Here is an 18,532-nt window from a genome sequence, read left to right as displayed (position 1 = left end):
CATCCATCTATAATGACAATTTTACCTCTTCTCTTCCAGTTTGGAACTGTTTTAGTTTTCTTGTCTAATTGCTATGGCTAGAACTTCCAATGCTATATTGAATAGAAGTGGTGAGACACGACATTCTTTTCTTGTTCCAGATTTTAGTGGGAGGGCTTTCAACTTTTCACCATTGAGTATTATACTGGCTGTAGTTTTGTCATAAGTAGCTTTTACTATGTTGAGATATGTTGCTCTACACCCAATTTGATAAGAGTTTTTATAATAAAAGGTTGTTGAATTTTATCAAATGCTGTTTCTGCATCTATTCAGATAAACATGTGATTTTTATCCTTTCTCTTGGTAATGTGGTGTACCACATGGATTCATTTATGTATCCTTTGTCCCTGGGATGAATCCAACTTGATCATGGTGTATGATCTTTTTTAAGTGTTGTTGGACTTTGCAACTTTTTATTGAGTATTTTTGTGTCTATATCCATCAAAGTCATTGGCCTATAGATTTCCTTTTTGTTAATGTCTTTGGCTTTGCTATCAGAGTAATTGTGGCTTCATAGAATGAACTTGGGAGTATACCTTCCTCTTTAATCTTTTGGAAGAGTTTGAGAAGAACTGGCATGAGCTCTTTGTATGTTTGATAGAATTCCTCAGTGACGCTATCTGGTCCTGAACTTTGGTTTGCAGGCAGTTTTTTAATTGTTGATGCTATTTCACTTCTACTGATTGGTCTGTTTGTATGATCTATTTCTTCTTGATGCAGTTTTGATGGATGTTTGATGGATGTATGTTTCTAGAAACTTCCATTTTTTCTAAATTGTCCAATTGTTTGCCACATAGGTGTTCATAATATTCTCTTAGAATTGTTTGTATTTCTGTGGTGTTGGTTGTAATCTCACCATTCATTTCTTATTTTGTTTATTTGTGTGTGCTCTCTTTTCTTGGTGAGCTGGGCCAGAGGTTTGTCAATTTTTTTTAGTCTTTCATAAAACCTGCTCTTGCTTTGATTGATTTCTTCTATTGTTTCTTTAATCTATGTTTTATTTCTTTCCCCCCTGATCTTTAATATTTCTTTCCTTCTTGTACTTTGGGTTTTGTTTTTTCTTTTTTTTTTTCTAATTATTTTAGGTGGTAGGTGAGGTTATTTATTTGAGTTTTGGTTTTTTGTTTGTTTGTTTGTCTGTTTGTTTAGGAAGATCTCTATCTCTTTGAACTTCCCTCTTAGGACTGCTATTGCGGCAAGATATAGATTTTGTCTGGTCGTATTTGTATTGTCATTTGTCTCAAGGTATTTTTAAATTTCTTCTTTGATTCCGTCGTTGACACATTGCTTTTTTACTAGCATGCTGTTTATTCTCCGTGCTGTCATTTTTTCTCATTTGTTTTCCTGTGGTTGATTTATAGTTTCCTGCTATTGTGGTCAGAGAAGATGATTGGAATAATTTCTATCTCCTTAATTTGTTTGAGGTTACTTATGTGCCTGACTATGTGGTCTTTCCTAGGAAATGATCCAAGAGCACTTGAAAAAAAAGTGTTTATTCTGTTTTGGAGGCATGAAATGTCCTACAGATATCAACCATTTACAAATGTTCTAATGTATCATTTAGTATTTCCATTGCCTTATTGATTTTCTATCTGAAAGACCTGCCCAAAAATGTTGGTATGGTGTTAAATTCTTCTACTTTGACTGTATTCTTATTAACTTTTCCCTTCATGTCTGTTAGTATTTTTTTATATATATATTTAAGTGCTCCTATATTGGGTGCATATATGTTAAGGAGTGTAATATTTTCATCTTGTATTGCTCCTGTGATCATTATATACTGTCCTTCTTTATCTCCCTTTGTGGCCTTAGTTTTAAAATCTATATTATCTGTTATAAGTATTGCTACTCCTGCTTTCATATCATTTCCATTTGCATAAAATATATTATTCCATCCTCTCAGTTTCTATTTTTCAAACTTTTTCTTATTATTGAGTTATAGTCATTTTACAATGGTGTGTCAAATTCCAGTGTACAGCACAATTTTTCAGTTATACTTGAACATACATACATTCATTGTCACATTTTCTTTCACTGTGAGCCACTGCAAGATCCTGTCTATATTTCCCCATGTTACATAGTACAATCTTGTTTATCTATGCTACATTTTGAAATCCCAGTCCCTTCCCACCCTTCATCCCCCTGGCAACCACACGTTTGTATTCTATGTCTATGAGTCTGTTTCTGTTTTGCATTTATGTTTTGTTGTGTTTTTTACATTCCGCATATGAGTGATCTCATATAGTATTTTTCTTTCTCTTTCTGGCTTACTTCACTTAGAATGACATTCTCCAGTAACATCTATGTTGCTGCAAATGACGTTATGTTGTAGATTTTTGTGGCTGAATAGTATTCCATTGTATAAATATATCACATCTTCTTTATCCAGTCATCTGTTGATGGACATTTAGGCTGTTTCCATGTCTTGATTATTGTAAATAGTGTTACTGTGAACACTGGTGTGCAGGTGTCATTTTGAAGTAGGGTTCCTCCTGGATATATGCCCAGGAGCAGGATTCCTGGGTCATATGATGTCTATTCCTAGTCTTTTGAGGAATCTCCATGCTGTTTTCCACAGTGGCTGCACCAAACTACATTCCCACCAGCAGTGCAGCAGGTTTCCCTTTTCTACACAACCTCTCCAGCATTTGTCATTTGTGGACTTTTGAATGATGGCCATTCTGACTGGTGTGAGGGGATACCTCATTGCAATTTAGATTTGCATTTCTCTGATAATTAGTGATATTGAGTATTGTTTCATGTGCCTATGGATCATTTGTTATTCTTCCTTGGAGAATTGCTTGTTTAGGTCTTCTGCCTGTTTTTGGATTGGGTTGTTTGTTTTTTTCTTATTAAGTCATAAGAGCTGCTTATATATTTTGGAGATCAAGCCTTCATTGGTTTCATTTGCAAAAATTTTCTCCCATTCCATAGTTTGTCGTTTTGTTTTACTTCTGGTTTCCTTTGCTGTGCAGAAGCTTGTAAGTTTCATTAGGTCCCATTTGTTTATTCTTGCTTTTATCTCTTCTAGGAGAAAATTTTTGAAATGTATGTCAGAAAATGTTTTGCCTATGTTTTCCTCTAGGAGGTTTATTGTACCTTGTCTTATGTTTAAGTCTTTAATCCACTTTGAGTTGATTTTTGTATATGGTGTAAGGGAGTGTTCTAGCTTCATTGTTTTACATGCTGCTGTCCAGTTTTCCCAACACCATTTGCTGAAGAGACTGTCTTTATTCCATTGTATATTGTTGCCTCCTTTGTCGAAGATGAGTTGACCGAAAGTTTGTGGGTTCATTTCTGGGCTCTCCATTCTGTTCCATTGGTCTATATGTCTGTTTTGGTACCAATACCATGCTGTCTTGATGACTGTAGCTCTATAGTATTGTCTGAAGTCTGGGAGAGTTATTCCTCCAGCCTCTTTCTTTCTCTTCAGTAATGCTTTGGCAATTCTAGGTCTTTGATAGTTCCATATAAATTTTATTATGATTTGTTCTAGTTCTGTGAAATATGTCCTGAGTAATTGGATAGGGATTGCATTAAATCTGTAGATTGCCTTGGGCAGTGTGACCATTTTAACAATACTGATTCTTCCAAATCAAGAGCATGGAATATCTTTCCATTTTTTAAAGTCTTCTTTAATTTCCTTCATCAATGGTTTATAGTTTTCTGTGTATAATTCTTTCACCTCCTTGGTTAGATTTATTCCCAGATATTTTATTACTTTGGGTGCTATTTTAAAGGGGATTGTTCCTTTACTTTCTTTTTCTGTTGATTTATCGCTAGTGTAAAGAAATGAAACTGATTTTTGAACGTTAATTTTGTAACCTGCTACCTTGCTGAATTCTTCAATCAGCTCTAGTAGCTTTTGTGTGGACCTTTTAGGGTTTTCTATATATAGAAACATGTCATCAGCATATAATGACACTTTTACCTCTTCTTTTCCAATTTGGATCCCTTTTATTTCTTTCTCTTGCCTGACTGCTGTGGCTAGGACTTCCAGGACTATGTTGAATAGGAGGGGTGATAGTGGGCATCCTTGTCTTGTCCCAGATTTTAGTGGGAAGCTTTTGAGTTTTTCACCGTTGAGTACTATGCTGGCTGTAGGTTTGTCATATATAGCTTATATTATATTGATATATGTTCCCTCTATACCCACTTTTGCGAGAGTTTTTATCATAAATGGATGTTGAATTTTATCAAATGCTTTTTCGGTATCGATTGAGATGATCATGTGGTTTTTGTCCTTTCTCTTGTTGATGTGATGTATTACATTGATTGATTTGCATATGTTGAACCAGCCTTGCGTCCCTGGGATGAACCCCACTTGGTCATGATGTATAATCTTTTTTATGTGTTGTTGGATTCTATTTGCTAAAATGTTGGTGAGGATTTTGGCGTCTATGTTCATCAATGATATTGGCCTATAATTCTCTTTTTTTGTAGTGTCTTTGCCTGGTTTTGGTATCAGGGTGATGGTGGCTTCATAGAATGAGTTTGGGAGTATTCCCTCCTTTTCAATCGTCTGGAAGAGTTTGAGAAGGACTGGTATGAGTTCTTCATTGTATGTTTGGTAGAATTCCCCTGTGAAGCCATCCTGTCCTGGACTTTTATTTGTAGGGAGTTTTTTAATTGCTATTTCTATTTCCTTTCTAGTGATTGGATTGTTCAAGTGTTTAGTTTCTTCTTGATTCAGTTTTGGTGGACAATATGTTTCCAGAAACTTGCCCAACTTCTCTAGGTTATCCAGTTTGTTTCCATATAGATTTTCATAATATTCTCTTATGATATTCTGTATTTCTATTTTGTTTGTTGTAATTTCTCCATTTTCCTTTCTTATTTTGCTAATTTGTGCTCTCTCTTTTTTCTTCTTTGTGAGTTTGGCCAGAGTTTTGTCGATTTTATTTACTGTGTCAAAAAACCAGCTTTTGGTTTGGTTGATTTTTTTCTATGGTCTTGTTAATCTCTATTGTATTTAATTCCTCTCTGATCTTTATTATTTCCTTCCTTCTGCTGCTTTTTGGGGCTTTTTGTTCTTCTTTTTCTAATTCATTCAAGTGGTGGGTTAATATGATTATTTGCGATTGTTCTTATTTCCTGAGGAAGGCCTGTATCGCTATAAACTTCCCTCTTTGCATTGCCTTTGCTGTGTCCCATAGGTTTTGAGTGGTTGTGCTTTCATTATCATTTGTCTCAAGGTATTTTTTAATTTCAGTTTTGATTTCCTCATTGATCCATTATTTTTTCAATAACATATTGTTTAATCTCCATGCTTTCCTTGTTTTCTCCTTTGTTTCTCTGTTGTTGATTTCCAGTTTCATGGCATTGTGGTCAGTAAAGATGCTTGAGATAATTTCTATCTTCTTAAAATTGTTGAGTTTTTTTTTGTGTGTCCAAGTATATAATCGATCCTGGAAAATGTTCCATGTGCACTTGAAAAGAATGTATATCCTATTTTTGGGGGGTGTAATGCTCTGAAAATATCCACCAAATCTAGTTTTTCTATTGTAGTATTTAATTTCTCTGTTGCCTTATTTATTTTCTGTCTGGAAGATCTGTCTAGTGATGTTAATGCAGTGTGAAAATCTCCAACTATGATTGTATTCCCATCAATATCCCCCTTTATCTCTGTTAGTAATTCTTGTATGTACTTAGGTGCTCCTATATTGGGTGCATATATATTAACAAGTGTAATATCTTCATCTTGTATCACTCCTTTAATCATTATAAAATGTCCTTCTTTATCTTTCTTTATGGCCCTTGTTTTAAAGTCTATTTTGTCTGAAATTAGTACTGTAACACCTGCTTTTTTGGTTTTTCCATTTGCATGGAATATCCTTTTCCATCCTTCCACTCTCAATCTATATCTGTCCTTCTCCCTAAAGTGGGTCTTTTGTATGCAGCATATTGAAGGTTCTTGCTTTATTATCCAGTCTGCCACTCTATGTCTTTTGACTGGAGCCTTTAGTCCATTAACATTCACAGTAATTAATGATAGATGTGTGTTTATTGCCATTTTGAACTTATCTTTGCAGTTGAATTGGTATATCCTCTTTGTTCCTTTCTTCTTCCTTTTGTGGGTTGGTAATTTTCCTTTGTATTATCATGGATTTTATTTGATTTTTGTGACTCCCTTGTAAATTTTTGACTTGTCGTTACCTTTTTTTGTAAATCTATTAACCCATTACTATAACTGTTTTTATTAAACTGATAGTAACATGATCTCAAACCCATCCTACTGTTAAAAAAATTTAAAAAAAGAAAGAAAAAAAATATTCTATATTTCCCTGCCTCCCTCTCACACTCTCAGTGATTTGTATGTCTTCTTTTATAATTTCATGTTTTCTTTATTTGTAATTCATGAGTTATCACCTTTCCAGTTGTGAGTTTCTCATTTCTGTAGCATCCTGCTGCTTTCCTATTTAGAATAGCCCTTTCAATATTTTTTTAGCATGGATTTAGTGTTGCTAAACTCCTGTAGCTTTTTTTTGTCTGTGAAATTCTTTATTTCTCCTTCTATCCTAACGGATAGCCTTGCTGGATAAAGTATCCTAGGCTGCATCTTTTTTTCTTTCAGAGTTTTCAGTATATCTTACTACTCCCTTCTGGCCTGTAGTGTTTGTGTAGAGAAATCAGCTGAGAGCCTTATGAGGGTCCCCTTGTAACTTACGCTTTGCTTTTCTCTTGCTGCCTTTGGAATCATTTCTTTATCCTTGACTCTGGCCATTTTGATTATGATATGTCTTGGTGTGGGTCTATTTGGATTCTTCCTGTTTGGGACCCTCTGAGCTTCCTGTACTTGGATATGATTCCTTCTTTAAGTTTGGGAAGTTTTTAGTCATGATTTCTTCGAAAACCTTTTCAATCCCCTTTGATTCTTCTTCCCCTTCTGGGACCCCTATTATGCAAAGATTGGGACGCTTTATATTATCCCATATGTCCCTTATGCTATTTTCATTATTTTTTATTTGCTTATCTTGTAGTTCTTCTGAATGGGTGCTTTCTATTGCCCTGTCTTCTAGATCACTAGTTCGTTCCTCTGCATTATCTAGTCGGCTTTGCACAGCTATTAGATCATTCCTCATCTCTGTCAATGAGTTTACCCATTCTACTTGGCTCTTCTTGATAGCTTCAATTTCATTTTTGACATATTTTATATCTCTAAACACTATCTCTTTCAATTCCTTCAGCAATTTGATCACTCCTTTTTTTAAATCTTGATCTAGTAGGCTATCGATGTCTATTTCATTGATCTTTCTTTCAGGGGATTTCTCTTGTTCTTTTAATTGGGAAAGGTTTCTCTGCTTCTTCGTCTTGCTCATACCTCTCTGGCACTGTGGTTTATGGAGTATCAGTTGTCTATTTTGAATCTTAAGGATTTTATCTATCTAATGCGTATTTAGGAATAGAACTTAGGAAAAAAAGAAAAAATAAGAGAGAGAATTTTAAAAGAAGGGAGAAAGAGGGTTTGAAAACAGTGTATAATGAATAATAGAAGAGCGAGTTGAAGCAGAGTATTAATCGCGTTGAGACTTCCTTTTAAAACCTTTAAAAAAGGTGGGGTAGATGAATAGATGTATTTGAAACCTGTGTCTAATCAATAACAGGACATCAAAACCCAAGAGAAATAGAAATGAATTAAGAAGTAAGAATTAAGAGAGTAATAGAAAATAGAACAGGTAAAAACAGATTTAAAAAAAAGGGGGGGTTGTCGGTGTTCTCCTGGAGTCTGTGTGCTTTTAATGTGAAGTCTTTCTGTCTTCGTCCTGTTTTGGAAGCTCAGCTTGTTGTTTTCAGAGGCCCTCCGTTGGTGTCCTCTTCTGTGCTGCTCCCAGCACCTGTCGGCAAGCAGATCGCGCCTCCGCCTAACACGGGGTCAGGTGCAGCTCTCCTCTGCTGTGGGCGGGCGGGTCACTGCCCCTCCGCATGCCGCAGTCAGATGTTGCAGACTGGCCAGGTAGGAGGGCGGGGTCGTGCCCCCTCCCAGCACCTCGGTCAGGGGCTGTGTTCCTGCCTGACAGGCGGGGGGCTGCTCTCCGTCTACCTGCGCCGCCCTGGTCGGCGCTCCGCAGGTGGGCTCGGGAAGACCCAGGGACAGCCTTGTCCCTGCTCCGAGCCAAAACCCAGCTCCTTGGTTGTCTTTGTGCAGCAAGTTCCCTGAGGGACCAGGGTGGAAGGATCCTATCTGCCCCGGGCTGTAGGTCGGTCTCAATCTGGCCTTTGAGGCTGCTATGTCCTTCGGTGCGGGTGCAGGTTTCGCCCCCGCCCCCGCCTGGGTGCTCAGCGCCGGGGGATATGGCGGCTGTGCCTGAGCCCCGCCTCTCTTCCCCTGAAAAGTTTCCGTGGGTTTTCAGAGATGGGGGTATGCACCCTTCCCCCGAGAGCACATCAACCTTGCTGTTATGGAGGGCCCAGTTTGTTCTGCCCTGTGCACCCACAGCCACGGCGCGCAGCCCCTTGTAGTCCCCTGGAGCTGCCTCCGTGCAGCCGTCCCCGTCCTCCGCCCGGCTTGTGCAGCCTGGCCCTGCCTGCCGCTGCCGGCCCGCGTCTCAGGCTGGGTGTCGGGGGGACGCTCTGTGCCCGTTTAACTTAGTTCTGTCAGACCAGGGCTGCTCTGTACAGATCCGAGCATCGGAGGCTCCCCCTCCGTCCCGCTGGCCTCTCAGTTGGAGAGGGGAGACCCAGCGAGCGAGCGCCAGTCCTCCTTTGCTGCTCCCTCCCCGCAGGACCCGTCCTGCACTGCTTTGCCTTTTGTTCTTTCTTTTTTCCTTTTCTCCTACCACATTTTTTGGTGTCTTTATCTTTTGAAGAGGGCGATGTTCTGTCAGAATTCCGTAGGTGCTCTGGTTGGCTGAGTGGGTCTGTAGATGTGGGTCTTGGTGTATTTGTGGGAGAGGGTGACTTACGAGCGTCCTTCTACTCCACCATCTTCTTTGTCTCTCCGAGTTGTACTCATTTTATAATATTGTGTCAAATTACAGTGTAGAGCATAATTTTTCTGGTATACATGAACATACATACATTCATTGCCTCTTTCTTTTGCTGTGAGCCACCACAAGATCCTGTCTATGTTTCCCTGTGGTACACAGTACGATCTTGTTTATCTATTCTACATTTCAAAATCCCAATCTGTCCCTTCCCACCCCCGTCCCCCTGGCAAACACCAGTTTGTGTTCTGTGTCTATGAGTCTGTTTCTGTTTTTTACTTTATTTTATTTTTTTAGATTGCACATATGAGCGATCTCATATGGTACTTTTCTCTCTCTTTGTAGCTTACTTCACTTAGGATGATGACATTCTCCAGGAACATCCATGTTGCTGCAAATGGCGTCATGTTGTTGGTTTTTATGGCTGAATAGTATTGCATTGCATAAATATAGCACATCTTATTTATCCAGTCATCTGTTGATGGTGATTTTTTTTACTTGAAAAACATTTTTGCTATTTGAAAGGGAAATCCAGACGGATTGAACATGAGGTGTACAAAATAAGGTCCTTTTAGTAACTATGTGCATAATCTCAGGGTAAGCACTGGTGTTTTATGTGTGAAACCAGAGCCAGAAGGGAGATGCTTAGCTCTTCCTGTGGCAAAACAAAACCAAACAAAAACAGAAAACAAAAAAAAGAAAAGCCAAGAAAGACGTCTGAAAAGACAAACCACAACATGGAAAAGCATCCCTTATGACCCAAGGTCCGAGAAAGATTTCAAATTCCTGTGGTGAAAAGATCTCTTGAAACTCAGTTTTCTAAAAGGAAACAGAACAAACACAGGCAATTCCAATGAGAGGCAGTGCAGGTGGCCAGTGTCTGTTAGAGATGCTTGGCCTCTCAGGCGAGGACACACGCAGTTGCACACACTATGGAGACAGCACTGGTCCCCAGCACGCTGGCAGCTCTCAGCGTGGTGACAACCAGCTCTGGTGACAATGTGAGGAGGCAGAGGCCCCAGCAGATCCCCTGGAGGTGAGAGTCAGTGGACACTCCTCTCTGGGAGAACAGTGTGCAGGATGCATGAAAGTGCCATAGTTTGATCCCTTCCCCAGCAGTGCTGATCCTTAGAGTTGATCACACCAAAGCTCTTGCACAACTTTCAATGATGTTTTTTGTTCAGTAATATGAATTTAAAATAATCAGTTTGTTATTAAGGTGTCTTTAGAAGTGATGTACCCTTGGCCCTATCAATCCACACACGTAAGTACATACACGCATATATATATACACACACATATATATGTACACACATACATTTATATATATAAACACATATATAAGGGAAAGAGAGACTGAAACACAGAGAGGCAGAAAGGGAGAAAAGACAGACAAACAGACACTGAGAGAGAGAGAGAGAGAGAGAATGAACACTGGAGATGAGAATGAGTAAATGTCTTACAATTTTCATAAGTCAGTCTACTTGTCAGAATCCGGTCACAGTGTCCATCCACCATGGAGAGGTGGGTGTGGGGATTACACTAAGATGTGTGATCAGAAGGCAAAGAAGCAGGGAGCCATTGTGGGGCAGCCCACCACAGAGGCCAAGATGGGACACTGGGCCTGAATGTGAACATAACAGGAGGACCTAGAAGGCTGTATGCCAGTAGCAGATGAAGTGAGAATTGTATTTAAAGTAAACCCGCCCACAGGGAGCTGGTGAAGCAGGCAACAAGGAGTGTGATTTTCTGCAGGCCCAGGCCTGTGTGGGGAGTGTTCTACACTGCACCAGCCCTCTATTTAACCCTCCCTTTTCTGAGCCTGTGCATGAGCTTCCTGTGATGCCAGCACAAGGATTTACAGGTGCTGTAGGGGTTTAGGGTTCTATAGACATGAAGGCTTCCCTAGGGAGCAGAGGCAAGAATGAGCCCCACAGTGCAGATGGGGGATTGGGGAGGCCCTGAGAGGCACAAGGCTTGTCCAGGGTCACAGCATTGCTGAGAAGAGGGAACCAGGTCTGAACCCAGCTGTGTCCTCAGAGCTGGGGCCCTGGCTGCACCAAAGCCTCCCCAGGGCTCTGGGGTGTTCTGAGTTGCTGTCACTGTGTGTGGACATGGCATGGGGGTGGGAGACGTGCAATCAGCAGCCCAGAAAGGCCCTTGGGGAGCTTTGCGTGTGGAGGAAGCTTGGGTAAGGGGACCCCAGGATGTGACCTCACTTCCCTGGCAATAGAGCCCAACAGAACTTGGAACCTAGGTAACCAGGCTCCCACTTTCTAGAGAAGCTCCCTACCCAGCTCACTCGGTTGGAAGTGCTCAAACATGTCCTGTCGTGTCCCAATGTCCCAAGGCCCTGGCCTCAGGAAAGCACCAGTGAGGGCCTTTACCGACGCTGCAGACGTTGGGTCAGGTTTCACTCCGGGCGCCTTTTGCCCTTTACCCTGAGGGACCCAAAGGTAACACAGGGAGGCCCAGGGCAGACAGCCAGTTGGATCCCAGCCAGGTAGACCTACGTCCCCTTCCTGGACCGTGGAGGTGGGGTGGTCATGTGGGGAGATCTGCCTCAAGCAAGAGCAGGCTGAGACAGGGTCAGAGGCCTGGCGGGCCAGGCACGTCCACAACCCGGGTCAAAGCTGGCCGGCTGGGACATGGAGACCCGGGGTAGGGCCCTTCTGCCTGAGGTGAAGCCCAAGCCCTCTGGGTGTGTCTTCTCTCCCGGGTGACTGTGTGAGCACACCAAGCACTAAGTGTCTTATCTGGCAGCAGAGGGTTGAGTGGGCAGAAGAGGCAGTGATGCTGGCCAGGCAGGGCTCTGAGATCTCCGGGCCAGGCCAGCTGTTGGTCACTGTCATTGCAGAGCCCCACACCGCAGATCGGACAGGAGCTGGTAAGCGAGAACACCCACTCCACCTCCTTGAGTGAGAGGCTGGTATGCCACACTGCCGAGGGCCAGCACAGGCTCCGGGTGAGTGTGGACACAAAGGGATCTCCCAAACCAGGGCCCAGAGATGAATGGTGAAGGCTTCCTGCCCAGACACCACCCAGGCCAGTCCCCAGGGTCCTACCTGGCAATGAGGGGCAGCTCAGCACACATGGCTTCAACCTGGAGTACAAGGCCAACCTTCCTGTGAGTCAGCTGGATGGCCTGAAGCCCACCTAGGCAGATCCTGAAGGTGAGAAGGGCAGTGGGGATATGCCAGTGTGTAAGCGGGTGTGAGGACTGGCTCACACAGTGAGGATTCAGGGACCAGAGCAAATATTGGCCTCAGACCACCCATCTGGTGGAATGTAGTCACAGAACATATCCTGTTGGGGGTTTCTGGGTAAGGCTTGCCTATAAAGCTCTGGGACGATTTCTGTCCTTGAAAATGTACATGGAAAGGGAGGCATGTGGGTAAAGTTTTCCTCTCTCACAGCTGTAGAACATCCATAAGACTTAAATCTCTCTTCATTTCCTACAGATACATAACCACAGGAGATAGTAGAAGGAGAAGACACCAGGGACAAAAGAAAGGAAGTACCTGATCCATCAGGAGATGCAGAGGGAGAGGAGAAAACACCACTCCGGCAGAGAAACTGCATCTGCTCCTGCAGGAGACCAAGGACTGGGCCCCAATCCACCAACCCTGTAGTGATACCTGAGGCTGCACCTGAGAAAAATAAAGAGCCATGTCACACTCCATCAGTCCTACAGGGAGACCCTGAGCCTGCTTCTGTGGCTCCTCCTGCACCTACACCTGCACCTCTAGACAACCCAGAGCCAATTCAGGCATCACCACCCCCACAGGCTGAGCTCTGCAACCACCAGCACTGTCATCTCCTAATTCTCAAAATCAACCCACTTCCCGACAGGAAGTTAACTTCCCTTCTCTGGTATGGTTTTCATTTGTTTTTTTTTTTTTCCCTGTAATTTCATTGTATTATTTCATGTCATTTACAGCATCATCTTTTTGTAAGTTTTAAGTTTATAATAATAAAATCTAGGGTTTTTTTCCATTTTAAATTTTGCAATTCAGGAGCATAAAGTGCATTCACAGTTCTGTGCAAACATCACTACTGTTTAGTTTCAGACTATTTCTTTCCTCAAAATAAAGCCCTGTATCCAAAACACACACTCCCCTTCCTCCGTCCCCCAGGTCCTGACCAGCCCTAATCCCATTTCTCTCTCTGTACTTACATATTCATGATGTTCCCTACCGGTGACGTCATACAAAACGTAGCTGTTTGTGTTTGCCTACATATTTTAACCAGGGAATGGTGACTTTTTCTTTTGGTTGCTTTATTTGAAATAGCATTTTAGTCATTTAAAAGGGCAATCCATGTGGATTAAAGATGAGGTATACACAGTGAAGCTGTTATAGTAACTATGTACCTAATCTCAGGATAGGTACTGCAGTTCTACGTATGAAACCAGAGTCAGAAGGAAGATGCTTAGTTCTTTCTGTGAGGAAACAGAACCAAAGAAAACCAACCAACAAACAAAAGCCAAGAAAGACAGCTGAGAAGACAAACCAAAACCTAGAAAACTCATTTCTCATAACCCAAGTTTGGAGAAAGATTTCACATCCCGGTGGTCAAAAAACATCTCAAAACCCGGTGTTCTAAATAGAAATAGAACAAACACATGCAATTCCACCGAGAGGCATTGCAGGTGGCCAGTGTATGTTAAAGATGCTCGGCTTCTGAGGTGAGGACACGTGCAGACATACGCACTCTGGAGACAGCATTGGTCACCATCACACTGTCAGGTTTTCAGCCTGGTGATTACCAGCTGTAGTGAAAACATGAGGAGGCTGAGGCCCCAGTAGATATCCTGGAGGGAAGAGTGAGCTGACACTTCTCTCTGGGAGAATGGTGTGCAGGGTGCATGAAAGTTCAACAGGTGCATCCCTTTCCCAGCAGTGCTGATCCTAATTGTTGATTCCACTAAAATGTTTGCACAACTTTTCAAAGATGTCTTTTTAAAGATATCTATCAGAGTCCTGGGTAAATTAGTAGGAAATTGGAAGCCACACTAATCTTCATGTAGTGTGGATGGAATCCATCAGTTCTAGTTCACAAGGACACATGAATACTGTACAGCTGGAAAAGTGAGTGCTAGGTCTCTGCGTGATGTCAGGGCAGCCCTCATGTTGGATGGTTGTGAATCCACTATTTGCATCCGGGATACCATCTCTATGATCAAATGTGTGAAGTCTTCATAGATGTAATTGTATCCTGTGGTGTGTGAAAAAGAGAGAGAGACTGAAAGAGACAGAATGAGACAGAGACCAAGTCATTCAAACCAGAATGAAAGACTTGCACAAAACCATTCATGAGGGTCACTTCGGGGGATGTTTGCAAATCTATACCCTTTTCCTTTAGGTGATACTTCCATCTTTTTAAATGTGTCAGTATTTCATGAGTAGTTTTAAAACATTAACATAATATGTTAATTGGAATTCACTCATTAGTCATCTATAGAGTAATTAAATTGTCTTTCTACTTTAAAATATTTGTCCTAAGTACAATAAGCATTTATGAGAGTAGAATGATATATTCTAAAGAATTAAGAATTAGGTAAAGAACAAAACTTCGATTACTCAGTCGCAGGTCAGCTAGGTGGTAGCACAAGACAGATTGGGGCATGTTTCTTCAAGAGGATGTGTATGTTCTGAACCAGCATCCAATATAGGCAAGGGAAAAGTACAAGGGTTATACACTGAAAATTAGAAAAGCTTGCTGATAGTAAGGAAGACTTAGCCTTATTTTAAAATTGAGAAGAGCCCAGATGGCTGAGTAGAGAGACTCATACCTCGCCCTCTCTCACAAATACCAGAATTATATCTACAAACCCATCGAATAGCACACATCTACTGGACACTGGCAGTATGTCTCTCATTTCAAAATACAGGAAGATTCTTATAAAATCTGGTTTAAAAAATGAGAAATTAAAAATTTGGTGCAGGACCAATCCTGGAGTGATGAAGAGTCATAGGAAGAAAGGCACCCTCACACTGGGATGTCCCCTCTCCAGCCGGGAGGACAGAGTGGACAGAAGAGCTTCCAGAATTTGGAGGAGTAAGTGGCAAGAGCGTGGCAGACAGAATTGAGGAAAACTGACACGGAGGTTCCCTGCGTCCCTGGCCCTATTTGCTAGCTGTCAGGGACAAGCTGGCTGTTGGAGATCAATGAGGAGCTCAGGCAGAGGACTGGGTCCCACTGCACACAGGAAGCCTTGCGGTACTGGGGGAAGGACTGAGCTCTGGATGGGGTGTGTGTGGAACAAAACAGATCGGGGATCCCATAAGAAATACCATTGTTGGTGTATGTAGAAGGTAGGGGTGTAAAACTGCTGTTCCAGAGCTGCTTTGTCTGCTTGGCTCCATTGTTGATGTGTTCTCATGAGAAGAGAAATTGGTCATAGCAAACACTGCTGCACGAAGGCAGGGCTGAAAGTTCAATTCATATCCAGTGGCCCTGAAATTTCATACTGAGATTGAGATTTGTTTACAGCCCCAGGCAGAGAGGGAGAATTTTCTCTCTCTGGACAATTTGTGGCCATGCTCCTCTGTCAGTTATAGGCAGTGAAGGGAGTTCTCACACAGGATGGGGGCCAATATGGGTCTATAAAACAGTAAACTGTATGGCACCAAGTAGGAGGAGGAGATGGAATCGGTGCAGAAATTGTATTGGAGTACAGATTAATGAGTGTGACTGACTACACATGCTATACACATGCTATACACATGCTATACCGAGCGGGTGGCTATCGACTCGCCCCCCCCCCCCAACCGCCGCCCGCATTTTTTTGTTTTTCCTCCTCCTCCCTGTGGTTGTGGTCAGCCGTGCTGACGTCCGTGTTCTCACGACCGACCGCGAGTGCGTTTTCCCCACGCGCCCATTTGTTGTCTTTGGGCTTTGTCGCGATCTGTGCCGAGATCGATTTTTCTTTCCACTTCGATGGGGTTGACGGTCTTCATCCTTTCTTTTCTAGCTTCTGGGCTTTGCCTGTCTGCTTTCAAAAGACCTCCTGCATTCGAGAGGACGGACTCCAAAGCCGATTCCTGCGTTGTTCTCGGAGCGCTCGCCTGGTTTCGGTTTGCCAGCCCCCGCCTTCCCTCCCTGTTTCCCTCCTCCCCTTCCCACCCCCCCCCCCCCCGCCGCCGGGAACCCGGGATCTCGTCCTGGTCGCTCTGGGCCACCCGCCGGCGTGTCCGTGTGATCTCCCCCGCCCGGGGAATCGCGTGGGGAGCGCGTCCCCTTCGCGGCAGCCGCCCGCCCGGCCGGCCGTGTCTTGCCAAACCCCGGCTCCCTCCGTCCTCCCCGCCCTGATCTGCTGCCGGGGTGGGTCGCGTCGCGTCGCGTCGCCTCATGCCGCCGTGCCGTGCCGTGCCGTGACGAGGGTGAGCGGGCTCCGAGGCGGACGCCACGGGGTCGCGCCGGCCGGCCGCCCGGCGCCTCAGCCCGGGACGGTCTCGGGCGTTTGGGCGGCCGGCGGTCGGGATCGGTTCCGGGGACGTTGGCGACGGCTGTCGGGCGCCATCTGGCTGCCGCTCTTGAGATCGTCCCTCTTCTCCCGAGCGTCGGCGACCTCGGCAAGGGATGGGGCTCGGCGGCGGGGCCCGAGGCAGACTTCGGGGAGGCTGGCGACACCGGCGGTGACAGTCCCCGTGGCGCTGAGCCGCGGGCGCGTCCTGCTCTCGGCGCAGATTGGACTCGCAGGCTGATGAGGGGGTGACTGTCGCCGCGCTCCCGGGATCTCGTGTGTAGGGGGAAGCCGTGTGGCCTGGCCTGGTCGACCAGCATCCGCCTGTGCCCCTGCAGCCGCGGGGACCGACCCGAGCCGATCGGACACGGCCTGCGCCGTGCCGCCGCGGGGGAAAGGGACGGGGTGTCCCGCGCCCGGGCCGCCGGCGGCTAGGTGGTCCGGCCCTCGTCTGTGTCCCTTGGACGACTGCTCCCGAGGCGAGGAGCGGCCCGGGCCCAGTGCGGTGAGGCCGGGGACGGGCGCGCTGGGGTTCCCGGTCGTCGGAGGCGCCTCCTTGGATGAAATGTTTTCTGAGTCCCGATGGACCCGGAGACGTGGCTGGGCCGGCCCCTGTTGGCGCGGGAGGCCAGGGAGGGCGCCCCCCGGCCCGTAAGCCTGCCCGCGTGGGTTCCGGTGGCATTTGAGGGACCGAGACTTCATCCGGACTCGGGGACCGGCACGGGGGCGTCCTGCGAGGGATGTGGGGGAGGCAGGCTTTCCCCGGCCCGGTGCTCGGGAGCGGTCCCTCGTGGGGGGCCCTCTCCTCGGAGGCGCCTCTGTGGCATCTCCCCGAGTCCCCGGCCACGCGGGCGAGAAACGGGCAGGGCGTCCCCGGCCCGATCCCGTCTCCCTCTCGTCCCTTCCCCTTCCCCTTCCCCTTCCCCTTCCCCTTCCCCTTCCCCTTCCCCTTCCCCTTCCCATTCCCACTGCTCCTCCTCAACCCCTCCCCCTCCCCCTCCCCCCCCCCCGGTCGATCAGATGGCCCCCGAGAGCTTCGGGGCTGCCATTTATGGGGGTAGGGCTGGGGGCAGGTGGCCGGACCGAGGTCCCGGGGCCCCCCCTGCAAATCGTGGACCCGACCCGTTTCCGGGCGCTGTCATTTTTCCTTTCGTGTTGGGCATTTTCTGCCAGCAGATAGGTGCTGACACGGTCTTTCTCGGTGTCTGTCACCGAGTGTTGGGTCTCCGGACGCGTGTGGGGCTCTTGGGCTTTGTCTCTGCGTGAGCCCTGGCCTGGTAGAAGCTGACTCTGCTTCTGACACTTGAGCCGCCCGCTCGGGCCTGCGCGCCGGCTCTCGTGTGTGCGTCCGGCTGACGTGGCCCGTGGTGCCGCCTCCGGTCTCTGGTGGCCCGAGGGCGGTGGGGTGAGGTGGCGGCGTGGGTCTTTTACCCCGTGCGCTCCCTGCCGCAGGCACCCGGTGGTGGCCGGCACGACCCCACCCTCCCAGGCTCCGTGCCGCGTGTCAGGCATTCTCCGCCTGGGGTCGTTGGCCACTCTCCTCGTAGAGGAACGAGGAGTGGGTGGCGCCTGGCGAGGCTGAAGCAGGCCCCCCTCTGGTGGTTGTCCTCGCCGGGCCCTCCCTTCTGGCTCTGGGGCTTCCCTGCCCCATGGCTCGCTCGCTCGCTCGCTCACCTGACCGATGTGGTGACGTCATGCTCTCCCGGGCCGGGCCTAAGCCGCGCCAGACGAGGGACGGGACGTTCATGGTGAACGTGGCCTCTCTTCTCGTTCTGCCTGCGGGCCCCTCGCCTCTCCTCCACCGCCCGTGGGTGGCGGGGGCAAGGAAGGGGTGCGGACTCCGGCCCGACCTCGGTCTCCCGTGCCTCGTGGTGTCGGCGGGGCCGGGGTCTTGTGACGCGGCAGACACCTCTCGCCTCCTCGCCTGCTCGGCGTCTTGTCTCGCGAGCGGCCCTCCCCCGCGGTGGGGGAGGGCTGCCCCCGCCGCCACGCCACGTATCCCCTCGCCGGGGTGCGAGCGTGTCTCGCCTTGGCCCTCTGTGGTGCCCCTGGAGCGCTCCAGGTTGTCCCTCAGGTGCCCGAGGCCGAGCGGTGGCATCGC

General features: G+C 46.1%; 1 protein-coding gene and 1 long non-coding RNA gene across 2 annotated transcripts in view; both read left to right on the top strand.

Annotated features, from left to right (window-relative positions):
- LOC116278119 (uncharacterized) overlaps nt 1–9,429 on the top strand; it is a 32,792-nt gene extending 23,363 nt beyond the window's left edge. Inside the window, exon 6 of the long non-coding RNA XR_012067082.1 lies at nt 9,309–9,429. This is a non-coding gene — a long non-coding RNA (uncharacterized lncRNA). The remainder of the gene's footprint in view (nt 1–9,308) is intronic.
- A 6,413-nt stretch (nt 9,430–15,842) lies between these two features.
- LOC140691458 (uncharacterized) overlaps nt 15,843–18,532 on the top strand; it is a 23,068-nt gene continuing 20,378 nt past the window's right edge. Inside the window, exon 1 of the mRNA XM_072955087.1 lies at nt 15,843–16,042. Within this exon, the coding sequence (XP_072811188.1) occupies nt 15,906–16,042 (137 nt within the window). The 5' untranslated portion in view covers nt 15,843–15,905. The remainder of the gene's footprint in view (nt 16,043–18,532) is intronic.

Source organism: Vicugna pacos, chromosome 35, assembly GCF_048564905.1.
Source record: "Vicugna pacos chromosome 35, VicPac4, whole genome shotgun sequence".
In the NCBI taxonomy this organism is placed as follows: domain Eukaryota; kingdom Metazoa; phylum Chordata; class Mammalia; order Artiodactyla; family Camelidae; genus Vicugna; species Vicugna pacos.
This window is presented reverse-complemented; position numbering and strand designations above follow the sequence as displayed.